Below are 13,057 nucleotides of genomic sequence, written 5' to 3' on the forward strand. Positions count from 1 at the left end.
TTAAATAAGACTTTGTGCTCCTGAACACTATTGAATATTAAAATGAAAAATATCATGTGCAGGAAGTAACCCAGAACTGATATTTGCTAGTAAGACCTTTCACATTGATTTGACTGATTTGATTTTTAATTATGAAATTATTTAATGCAATGAAGTAACCATCTTACATTTTTTTTCAAACTTTTAAATGAGCATTGATTAACCAGCTGCATCTGGCAGTTGAGGGAAAGTAGATATATGTGAGCAATGCAGAAACTGAACAATTTGTATAATTAGAGTAGACCATTTCACCATAGAGGCATATTCTGAAGGATATTCTATGAGTTTATTTATGTGAGGCATCCAAATACTCTTTGAAAATTGAGTGGGTTTTAATTTTAACAAAACCTAAGGATCTAGCCTTCCAGAGCAGCAGTAGTTGATTTTTTTACTTGCAATTCAGTGAGAAATTTTTAAAAACAGAATTCTGGGTGACCTCTTTGTCCAAGATTTAAATGGCTGGTACGTCCAGAAAACTATCTGGAATGCTTCATCATGTGCAAAGAGGAAACTTCCAGGACTGAGTAAAAAAAAAGACAGTAAGCTTTGAGTTTTTGTGGGGTTTTTTATTCTTGCTAATAAAATTTTTTCCATACTCTTTTTTTCTAAGATGTTTTCAGGCTTGGGGAGTTGGAAGTCCAGAGTTCAGTTTTCTTTCCTTGATGTCTGATCAGAAACTGCTTCAGAGCTCTTCCACTTCAAGTGTCGGGAGAAGGAGCTTTATGCTCTGTCTCAAATAGTGTTCCCATAAGAAAGGGAATTATCACAGGAGTGTGTAATGAGGATCTGGCAGCTGGAAGTCTCCAGGATGCTAATTGTGAAGAGCATTCAGCCCAAGAGCCAAGACAGGAATTAGTTAGGGGCACATCCTGGTCATGGGAGAAGCTATTTGAGAATTACAGAAGTAAGCATGATCTACAGAGACACTTGAAAGGCAGGTTCAGTGTTGCCTCAGACATCTGAACACTAAAAACTGTTTCAGATGCTTCATATTCACTACCTCAGAATCCAAAAATAAAGTTCAGAGGGCAGTTGTGGGTTGACTGCTGTGACTGAAGTAATCAGGGGTTTTGGCCTTTAAAACAATAAAATAGGATCTTTATTCTGATATTTCTCTACTAATTTTAGTAGATAAAGGTACTTTATTGGTTTTTATTGTTTTATATGAAAAGAGACTTTATTTACAATTATACTCTCTGATTGGATGGAAGCTAGCAATCTTTAAAAAGACTGAAGTTCAGTGTAGCTTAAAAAGAAATGTTGAAGGGCTAAGACAAAGGCAGACAATCTGACTCTTAATGTGTTTTGAGTGCCTTGATTATATTGTAATGGTTGCAATGGTGTAACTGTTCCATTCTAGAACCCCCAGGATGGATTCAGTCGTTTGAAGCGCTGGATTATGATTGGTGACCATCATCAGTTGCCACCAGTCATTAAGAACATGGCTTTTCAGAAGTACTCCAACATGGAACAGTCTCTTTTTACACGGTTTGTTCGTGTTGGAGTGCCAACTGTTGATTTGGATGCACAAGGAAGAGCTAGAGCAAGGTAAGACAGGAAATCCTTTGTCTGGCTTGTAAGAAAGTAACAAGTTGAAAGTGAGAGAGCACACACAGCTAGGGAAGCTGGTTTTTATTGTTAGGACAGGAGTTTGCAAAACTGGAATTTAGTTCCATTAATTTCAGCGTAGACTAGGAAGGCAGATTCTACTTCTCTGAAATGCTATCAGATTAATTTCTTCATTGTTATTTTTATATAGCAGTACTCTGCTGTTGCATGAGTACTTTAATGAAAATTGTATTTCAAGGTACTTAATCATCTTAGATGTTCAGGGTTTTTTTACAAATGAAATTTTACAGAAGCTCTTTTTTCTAAACTAATGTTTAGTATATTCAAAGTGAAATAAAAATCTGATTTATTTCACATTGAATATATAATAATTCCCTTAAAGACTGTAAAAGGCTGCTTTTCTGTAGTATTTCAGGAGAGATGCATCCAGAGGTTGGGCAGATTCAGGTTGTCCTCATGAGAACAAAAAGCCTTTTTTATAGTAAAGGAAATACTGCAACTCTGTAGTGTAGTAGCTTTTTTTAATCTGTCATTTTTAATCTGTCATTTTTAATCTGTCATTTTAATCTGTCATTTTTAATTTGTCATTTCACGGTAGTAATTTAAACATCAGATTTATTGATTGTGTAAATTGTATATTTGTGGTGTCATGTTAAGAACAAAAAATAAAACCAAATAAGAGAAAATTACTTCATATGAAATCTTGCTACTCTAGGTTTAGTTCTAAATCTTTATTTTAGGCATAAAGTGTAGTCAACAATATAAAGGATAACTTCAATTTTTTCATGTAGGAAATGCTTGGAATCTAGAATATTATTTTCTAGTCTTATGAATGACAGTTCAGTATGATTTTTAAAATTAAAATTTTATCTGAATGTGCTGGTGAATAAAGTTTATTTTTCAAAATCTTAGTGAACTTCTTAGTGATAAGAGAGCAAAAGTCTTTCACTTTGCAAGTAATTTCTTGATCAAGAAGCACTTCCTGTGCTTTGTCTTTTGTGATCATGGGTAGCTTCCCCCTGAGCTATCTGCTTCTTGGTCTGGTCTGGATATTGTTAGGCATTTGTGAATGAGACATTTTGTTAGCATTACTGTCCCTAGAAATATCAGGAATCGTTCAGAATTAGGTAGATTTTGTTTGTTTCCATTCATGTCTTTTGTTAATACTAGGAAATACACAAAATAAATAAGGAAATCAATTTCTTTTTACTGTTAGAAAAAGTAAAAAAAGTAAGAAGCTTTACCACAGTTAACGCAGAAAATACCATTTTCCTTATTCCTTCTGTTTTGTAAAGAAGGACTAATATTCCTTAAGTTTTGTTACCCATCAAAGTTTTCGCTAGAATTCTCTCAAAATTTGTAGCTTGATCAGGAGGAACAGACTTAAACCCAAGTGTGCCACATTGACATGGCATCTGAAGTTTTCAGTGAGAGAGAACAAAACAGAATCACGACCTAAAAGTAGTATCGCTGGATAGATTGTTCGGGTGTGTTCGGGTGTGTTTATATATGTACAGGCTGCCTAGCAGAATTACTCTTTTCACTGAAATCCTACAAAAGCCTTGATCCCAAATGCATGTGAACTCTCTGGGATGAGTGGAAGAGCCTGCTGTAGCTCACTCTGCGTGCTTTGTGTCTGTGTGCTTTTGGACAGTTTGTGTAACCTCTACAACTGGCGCTACAAGAACCTGGGTAACCTGCCTCACGTGCAGCTTCTGCCAGAGTTCAGAACAGCCAATGCTGGCTTCTTGTATGACTTCCAGCTTATAAATGTAGAAGACTTCAATGGTGTAGGAGAGTCTGAACCCAATCCTTATTTCTATCAGGTAAGGGAAGTACTGCATGTGTTATTTATTAACCTCAATAGGGTTTGTTAGATCTGCAATGAAGACAGACTATCGAAAACAGTAAACTGACATTCAGTTCATATTCTCTGATAATTGAGTCATGTGTATGATTTTTTTCCTCCTTTTAATGAGTTTTGAATGTTGAAAATGAAAACATTGTGTTGGGGCTTTTGCTCAGTGAATTACTTTGTTTTCTCATTGTTATGGGAAGGATGAGACTTGGTGTAATTCATTACAAAATGTAATTTTGACCTAAGGCAAATTAAAGTCCATTGTAATTCAGCTGTACTGCCATGATAGTGGAAAAACAGTAGCACTTCCCCTGAGCACAAAGAATGGAAGCTTGCTTGGTTGCTCATACCTGAGTTTGAAGAGTCACTGTGTTATTTGTGCTATAGGTAGGAATGCTAAAATGCCCATCTATTAAAGAATAAAACAGTACTGCTAGTAATATACATAAGAGGCATAGAGACATTGAGGGTGAAGTAAATTGCCAAAAAAACCTTAATCTTGGATTTTCTCAACTAAGTTTTGAAACGTTCAACTAAATTTTGGAATTAAGCCATCATCAACAGTCTATCTGTTTTTCTTAAATTAGGAAAACATTTTACACTTGTAATGAGATGCTTATATTTTCAGTCCTTTTATTTTTCTTGTTTTAAAAACTAGTGAAACAAACTATGGTGTCTAAAATAGCAAACCTGGGCTTTGGAAAAATAAGAGCTGGAGTGATGTGCAAGTTAAGGAGTTTAATTCAAACATGGAATCAACACCTTATACTTTGCTCAAAATTATGGAAATCAAACAATATACTTTATGATAATAATATTAATATTCATTTTTTCCTCTGAAGATTAGTGAGACTTATGTGAATCTCTGTTTTTAAAAAGGTATGAAATATATTCATAAGTTTTGCTTGGGTTCTTCTCAGTGCTTTTTCAGTACAAATTAGTGGGCTGCTAGAGAAGAAAGCAATGGTTAATCATAATCATAATCCACTTTATCCCATTGCTAGAGTGAGGACAGAATTGCTTGGAGATACTACTTTGGTTTTGTTTTTGAAACTCTAACATGCGAGTAGTAAAAAGTTGTCCAGTGGAACACAAACAGCTGAAATGAGTGCCTCATAATTTGGAATGCTAGCACTGCTTTAGACTACTCTTTGGCTAAAGAAGATTAAGAACACTGACATGAGGACACAGAACACACTTCTCATTATATCAGCACTCTCATGTGCACACTCTTCTAATACTTCCTATCATTACTTTTTTTTTTTGTGATCTTGATAATTGATGTGATAGTTAGCAGAATATGTTGGTGGCATTCTAGGTTTTTCATGAGATAAAGATTGTTGTCATGTATAATTCTCTTTGTGAATTTTGGCTTTTCTTTCCAGAGTTAAAGGGGATTAAAATTTGTAGAATAGCTTTACACCCACAGGTGTTTGATATGCCTGGCAACTGCATTTTCCAAGTAATGCAGAGCCCACTTAGTAAGAAAAAATAAATGAGGCTGGTATGTCCAGCCTATTCAAACATACGCCAAGTGGGGATAAAATTCCTTGTATAAATAGAGCAGGAGTAAATGTCAGCATTTGAGAACAACTTTTTAACCTGAAAGATAATTTTTGTTGACAGAAAATGGATTTAAATAGCCTATGAATAACATCAGTCTGGAAATAGAACAAAGCTTCCCATAGCCAGAAGAGTAGTACTTTGGAACAGACTCACAAAGTAATGACAGAGAGACAAAGTTACAATATACAAAATAACAGCTGGTAATTTGTAATTGAATAGCATGGCCTGCAGTGGAAATAACTGGATTTGATAATCCAGATGTCTGTCTCCTAAGCAATACTTAAAAAGACTTTATACTAGTGTAACTAGTTCTTACTTTCAGTTTACTGGGGAGTGAGTCATTGCAATATTTTTTGAGTAAATATTGCAAAGTTTCAATCAGTGACTAACAATAATATTGATGTAGATATTTTAACAGTTGTCTGAGAAGGAATGAGACTGAAGGTATTAAACCTAATTGTGGTTCTTTCATTCTTTCAAAGTGGCTTGTGTGAAGTGAGCAAAGAATCATCAGATCTAGGGACATTTCTCTCAGCACTAAAATATTTGTCTAAATACCTGACAGTGTTACAGGTGTTATTCTTTGTAACCTTACACGATGAGTAACCATTTTTTTTGTCTTTTTCTTCATGTCTTTTTCTTTCATTTAAAACTTTAGAATCTTGGTGAGGCGGAGTATGTTGTGGCAGTTTTCATGTACATGTGCCTGCTTGGCTATCCTGCAGACAGGATAAGTATCCTGACAACATATAATGGACAGAAACACCTGATCCGTGATGTCATTAATCAGCGATGTGGAAACAATCCTCTGATTGGAAGGCCAAACAAGGTGACTTTGAAAGTGTATCATATCAGTCATTGCACTAGTTCTGGTTTCTATTGTCATATTTTTCTATTATCATATTGTCAATTGTCAATTTCTGGTTTTTAAATTGTCATATGGCAAATCTGGCTGATTTAAGCTATACTTATACAGGTATCTGTGGAAGTGTTTAATATATTAATAAGTATTTAACCACATATTTATGAACCTACATTCTATGGAATTTCATAGATTAGTGCCCTTGTTTTTGCCTGTGGATAATTTGACAGAGTGAAGTTGGTGAAGGTGAAAAGACTACAGGCTGTGTGGGACAGAATAACTCTTTATTTATAATTTATTTTTTTAATCACAAATGATAAAAAAATAACATCATTCCCCAAAATCACACCATTCGAAAGATCCACCCAGAGTGGATCTTTGTAAAACTGTCTTACAAAGCTAATGGCTTTCTGTAATCTTTTGGAATTAGCACCTTACTTCTCTGTCCAAATTTAAATAAAAAGAAGTAAAAGAAACAGTGTACAGTCAGACTAAAGGTCCTCCCAATATATTCCAAAAAAATATGGCTTTTATTTAGAAGCCAGCTAAATCAGTTAAAGAATTCTCTTTTCATGTTTACTGCAATCTCAGTCCAAAGTCAATGTTAAACTTGTGGTGTCATGTTTTAATTGAAATGGCAAAGATCAACCTATAGAGTTTTTTCCTTCTTTTTGAATTCTCTAGGTAACAACTGTGGACAGGTTTCAAGGCCAGCAGAACGATTATATTCTGCTTTCCCTAGTGCGTACCAAAGCTGTAGGCCACCTTAGGTATGTAAGAACATCTTCCTGTAGTGCCATAGCAGTACTTGAACTCTGTATCAGATACAGAAAGGTTTATGGTGCACTGTACAAAAAATTCTATTGTATGAGTATGTAGTAGAAATGAAGTTCAATGCTATGTATCTAATGAAGTTCAGAGAGACTTCCTTTTCTAACTGCCTGGTACCCTCTTCTCGAGCACTTTATCCTTTGGTAATGGCTCTTACCCTGTAATTAGTTTATATTGCTGCAGATAGGCTGACCTTGGTTTCACCCTAGGTGAATGATAGAACTGTAGTTCTTGTTGAGCAAATGCAGGCTTAAATTTTCTCATAGATCCTTTCCTGTAATCAAAGTTTTTATTTATTTTGCATCAGAAGTGTTTGATCATTGCATAAGTTGCATTATTGTGTGTAGTTTTAAATGTTTGCACTTTTGCTTTGGGATGTGATGCAGAAACAATCTTAGGTAGATAGATGAGTTCTCAAATTCATCTTTACTTGTTCAGATGCTGAAATGCTATTGGGATTTTTTCTCAATGTCTACTCTCAATTTCTGAGGTGTAGGAAAACAGTAGAAGGTGGTTTTTCATAGTGGTATTGGTACAGTGAACCAATATATTTATGTTTCTATATAATGGTACTAGGATTTGCTAGTTACTGGAACAATGTGTAGTAAAAAAAACTAAAGACAAGATAGTATTTGGGCAGGTGTTTTTATATTTCTTTTAATTAAGACTCATGTCTAGTTATTTTTATTGCAAATGTGTCATCGGTGGAAAATAATGTTTGATTTTATTTTCTGAAGGGATGTCCGGCGATTAGTCGTTGCCATGTCAAGAGCTAGACTTGGACTTTATATCTTTGCAAGGGTATCACTATTTCAGAACTGTTTTGAGCTAACTCCAGCTTTCAGCCAGCTCACAGCTCGACCACTTCACCTCCATATCGTTCCCACTGAATGTTTTCCAACGGCAAGACAGGTAGGGACAGCTGCACTGGATTTTGGTATCTATAATGGGTGTTTGTGTTTGCTCACTTTTTTTGAGTAGGCTGAAAGAGGTGAAACTGTTTTCTCTGCCAGACTGGTGCATTTGCTTCTTGGCATTGGACCAGGCTGCCCAGAGAAATGATGGAATCACCATCCCTGGAAGTATTTTAAAAAGGTGTGGATGTGGCAGTTGAGGGTTTAGTGGTGAACTCAACAGTGCCACTTGATGATTGAATTTTGTTGATACTAGAGGTCTTTTCCAACATTAATGATTCTATTAATAACTCCTTGGGGTGATCTTTTGTCATGATACATACTAGATGTTTCCACAAAAGTTAATTATCAGTATAATTTAATTATCAGTAGCTGTTGGGCCTGCTTTTTCCTGAGTTCTGCCTGTGTGAATGATTTAGTATTCTTTTTTTTGTGATCAAAATAGTTTTTTAGTTCTTATATGTTTTTGGTGATATTATGAAACCAAATTGCACTATTTCTCAAGCAAAGCTACATAAAGCTACTAATTTCTCATTTAAAGAGGTAAAATTACATGTAACCAAGTAATTGAGGATTACAAGTTAATTTTTTTTCTCTTTGAATTGGTTTCAATATAATGAGAGTTTTGCTGCTGAGATAGGTTCATAAGTACAAAAACCTAATTTGTAATAGTGCACTAGATCTTTAGGGGAAAGGTTCGTATGGAGGGTCTAAGCCCAGGGCACACAGCAGGATGCTCAATGAAGACACAAAGGAGCATGTCTGCTCTGCTTTCTGAAGCTTTGAGAAGGGATGCCTGCATGCACCCAAAACTCAGTTACAGCTCTTTCCCTGGTCTTAAATGTTGTTGGTTTGGGAGGGAGCCCTTTCAGTTTAAACTTTCAGATAATTGTGAAACAAGAATGCAACAAGCGTGGTCAGTGAGTGTGAGCAAGGAGCTGGGCTGCAACAGGCAAGAGGCTAAATCCTAATCTGATCATAACCAATTTGTGCCTTTAATATGTTAAATTACTCATGTCCAAAATGTACTTCATGGAGTAAGAATCAGAACCCAGCCTCCCCTTTTGAAGTTTCTTCTCCAGGCTGCATTGTCGATTGATTCAGTTCCCCAAAATGTAAGACCTATGCTTCTGAACTTTCCAAAGAATTCAACAATTCTTTTTTCTTTGAAAAGCGTTATTTAATTTCTTGGGACTTTTGACTTCTAGTATAGTTAAATAACCTTTGAATGGTGGTTGTTTTGCTTTGTTTGCTGACTGTCAACTTTTTTCCCCTTCCTTAGAATGGAGAAAGACCAGCTCACCAAATACATGTTATTAAGAACATGCCTCAAATGGCTAACTTTGTGTACAATATGTATATGCACATGATACAGAGTACACGCCACCATCAACAGGTGAGGAACTTCTAAGTTTTGGAATGCATTTAAAATTAATCATTTTTTTGTAAATGACATGAGAAGCTGTTGAGATTTGAGTCTGTTTCTGTTATATTTAAAATTCAAGAAGTATTCATGACTGAAAGAATATTGAGGTCTTGTAAAATGTTGCAATAGCAAAAGATGTATCTTCTAGTAGTGTAAGCCCCAGTTTAAGGCCCCAAACCTATCAGTAATTGATGACAAGTGCATTGATGGCTCTTTCTGGGCCAAAAATTCTGTTCATTAATACTACAGAACTAGCTTGTCCAGTACTAATGTGAGGGAGACTTGTGTGTTACCTTTCAGGTAAGTGTGGGATTTCAGCTAGTTGGATTATAACACCACTGCATGATGTAATAATGTTCTGTAAGGGAAACACCAGATCATGTCTTGAAACCGTTTTGATCCTGTTGAGTCTCCCTATTATCCAGATTGGTTTGCAACTGTAGTGTTTTTTGTTCTGGAGCAATTTTTTTCAGCCATACTTCGGCATTAAGGAGAATTGCATGGGGTTGGAAGCTGTTGTAGACACTTCTGTACCTAGTTTTGTCACTGTTTAATCCCTGAAGCAGAATTCAGAACCCATCAGAAAGTCTTTGTAGTCTCATGTAAGTGAGTGGAGAATTAAGGTAGCTTAGATAGTGTGCTGAGCAGAAAGCTGCCTTTACTCAGCATACTTGGAGCTGTAAAGCCTAGAAGTGGTTAAACCAAAAGGGAATGGTCTTAAATGCTCCCCCTTAACTGCATCAGCTTTCACACAGTGTCTAGGGTCTGTCATCTTTATATTACCTATATATTATTCTTCATATATTATATATGTTGTATTACCTATAATTTATTCTTTCATGGTTCTCTGAAGTTCCCTTATTGGTTTTTGCTCTTCTGAAAGATTTCCAAAAGTGGACAAAATTGATGTAAAAGGACATTGCTTACTTTGTGTTAGCTGATTGTGAGAAGAGAATGTGAACATGATTGTCCTTGAACAGATAGTCTAAGAGATCTAGGTCCTGTTCTTTAATGCAGGGATGTCTCTGCCACATCCTTTTTTTCTTTCACTTCCGTGTTTCATCTAATATGGAACAGTGTAATCAGTGGAGATCAAACCCAAAAGTAACCAAAAGTCTGAACGTCAGACTTTCCAAAAATTTATTTTTCTCTGCAGTTCTTACCCAGTGACTTCTGGATTTTATTTTTATTTCTGAGAGAAAGCTTCAGCCAAATTTGAAGTGTTTTGTTACCCAGAAAAATCCTTTTCCAGGCTGAACAGAGAGGATACTTTCTCAGTGTTTTGAAGAAATGCTGTAATTACCTGTGTGCTATAAAAAAATGGGGATATACAAAGAGGACACTATTAGAATTTCTTCTTACTGTAATTTTTTTTAGTAGTAGTGAAGTAAGCTCACACTGTTTTTTTAGAAACCCAGTCCTATAAGCATCTGATGAGACTTGCTTTGAAGCCAGTTTGTGTAATATAGTTGGTGATCTTTCAACCATGCAAAATGTTATGTGATGAAGACTTACTAGATTGTGCAATAGATTGGCCACATTTAGGTGTAAATTAATAGCATTGTCAAACCAGGGAAGTGTATACATGTCCTGAAAATCAGATGATAGCACCTAAATTTTACCAAAAAGCATTTGCTTGACACTTTAATCAAATGTGGACACATTTCTCCTGCTAATACCCATTACTCTTTTTGGCATCCTAATCTTATCCATTGCTAGCTAAAATTAGTTACAAAACTGCTGTTTTCCTACTGTGACAATGAATCACATTCTCCTTGCAGGAGAAGTTGAGAAGTGAACTACTGAAAAAAGCAAAGCTGGCACTAAATTTCTTTTGTTCTATTCAGTACAACATTATTATTTTCCTTTTCTTTTACACTAGTCCTTACAGTAGTCATCAGAAAGCACAAGGTGCCTCTAAGTAAGTCACAGAAGTCTGAGTTTGTCTCATACATCAAGAATGTATTTTTGTAAAATCTTTGTTTGGAACTACACTTTCCTGTGTACAGATGGATATAGAGACCAGTCTGATAACTTCAAAGTCTATAGAAAATGCTTTTTATATCTCTGCTGGTAATCATAATTGATTTGTAGATTTGCCTAGCAAATTTATAATATTAGTGTCATCTAACTGAAAGTAAAACTTCACTGTAATTAAACACCTAATTTGTCATGTGATACAAAGTTGGTTTTTGAGCAAAACAAATGGTCAAGTTTTCAAGATTGCATTTCATTGAAATGGTATTCTGAAGAAATATCCATCATGTCATTGAATAATATCAGGCTGCAAGAAGTATGAGTGCTTCTGTTCAGCCTCCAATTGAATAGCATTCATCCATACTCATCAGCTCAATGTATTCCTGGTATTTTTTGTCCAGTTGTGTTACTTGGCTACCATTCAGCCTAGAATGTTTTACAAACTATTTCTTTGGTAAGCACAACACTGTGAATATATGAAATTACTTTTTCAGAAGTATTGTGTGAAAATATTTAAGCATTGTTTAACTGCTATCGAAACTTGAATTGTGTAAGTACAGGTAACATTCACATAGTATTTCATAATATGCTGCAAGGGGAAATTATGGATATGAGTTGTTAAAGACAGGCCTGTTGAAGGCATCAAAACCAAGTTAAACATGTCTTGGAGTGTGAAATGGTGACAGATGAGATTTGGGTAGAAATACTCATATTGCTCCAAGTAGTGATTTACCATAACCCTATTACTTGTCTGAGTGTTTAAGATAATGAAATGTGTTTTCTGTCCTTAAATTGGAAGTCTTGAGATTTTTTACGCCCTCATTTAAAAAAAACCAAAATATCTAAGATGACTGTATTGTGACCATTATTCTAATTTTTTTATATATAGGCGTGAATTGCTTACAAATCATTACGACTTGTAAATTTTAAGTGTTTGTTGTTAATGCAAAATTCCAAATATGAGATGAGCAGTTCAAGCTAAAGTGCAAAAACTTAAAATCCTTCCTTTTTCAATCATCCAGCATTTACTGCCCCCACCTGCCATGATTGAAGAACCAGAACCGACACAAACTGGAGAGACTGAAGCAGAAGGTGAAGTTCAGGGCCTGCAGGAAGATGCAGCAGAAGAAAGGGAAGTAGTGGAAGAAATGATGAAGGAAGGAGAATTGAATGTGGATGAAATTGATGAACATCGAAAAATGCCAGAACACCCTGGAAGAGACAGTGATAGTGGAGACAGTGAACCTGAGAATGAGACTGAAAAGTGATTGATGGAATCCTTGTCCTTAGTGCATTTTGGGAAATTGGCAGGGAAAAGAGCAGTTGGAAAAATAACTGCTATTTTTACATTGACTTTCATTAAATGGTTGCCTCTGTAATACCTGGTTGGTATATTTTTCACTGAATACTTTGTGGACAAGCAACATATTTGGCAAACATTCTACTTAGTTCTTGTCACTATTGGTAATGTAATTTGTTTAATGGCCTCAAATTATATGCATTTTCCTTTTTATAAGTTGTTCAGTAAAGATGCTTTTTATACCAATTTTGAATATTTGACTCTTAATTCAGTCACCCAGTAAACCTCACTAAGTATATTCAGTATTGGTCAGACATGCTTTATGGTTTCCTTAATATTTTTCCATGGAGAGTTCCTCATGCAGGGCTGTGCTTGTATACACTGAGATGGTATTTTAGGCATAGGCTCAAGGTCATTAAGATATCTGATTGTATGTCTGAGAAATGTGAATTGTCATGGGACTTGGAAGTGATCAAAAGCTTTATTGAATTTTTACCTTATTGGATTCTCAGGATCCACATAGTGTAGCAATTTCTTATCATTTGTATCATTCTTCTGATGTTGTTTTTATTCTGTACAGAAGAAGGAAGGATGCAGCTTTTCAACAGCACTGGGTTCTGAATCAGTGTTTTGAAATAAATTTCTCTTGCTTGAAGGAGACACAGTAATTGCCCAGGCTAAAGCCACATGAGGAAGAAAAGAGAAAGTAGTTCCC

The 13,057-nt window shown here is 35.3% G+C and overlaps 1 protein-coding gene across 1 annotated transcript in view; it reads left to right on the top strand.

Annotated features, from left to right (window-relative positions):
• The window catches only part of AQR (aquarius intron-binding spliceosomal factor), a 46,969-nt gene extending 34,381 nt beyond the window's left edge, over window positions 1-12,588 (top strand). Inside the window, exons 29-35 of the mRNA XM_058025994.1 lie at window positions 1,400-1,587; window positions 3,263-3,434; window positions 5,691-5,861; window positions 6,579-6,664; window positions 7,463-7,637; window positions 8,922-9,035; window positions 12,065-12,588. Of these exons, the coding sequence (XP_057881977.1) occupies window positions 1,400-1,587; window positions 3,263-3,434; window positions 5,691-5,861; window positions 6,579-6,664; window positions 7,463-7,637; window positions 8,922-9,035; window positions 12,065-12,310 (1,152 nt within the window). The 3' untranslated portion in view covers window positions 12,311-12,588. The remainder of the gene's footprint in view (window positions 1-1,399; window positions 1,588-3,262; window positions 3,435-5,690; window positions 5,862-6,578; window positions 6,665-7,462; window positions 7,638-8,921; window positions 9,036-12,064) is intronic.
• The last annotated feature ends 469 nt before the right edge of the window (window positions 12,589-13,057 follow it).

Source organism: Melospiza georgiana, chromosome 6, assembly GCF_028018845.1.
Source record: "Melospiza georgiana isolate bMelGeo1 chromosome 6, bMelGeo1.pri, whole genome shotgun sequence".
Lineage (NCBI taxonomy): Eukaryota > Metazoa > Chordata > Aves > Passeriformes > Passerellidae > Melospiza > Melospiza georgiana.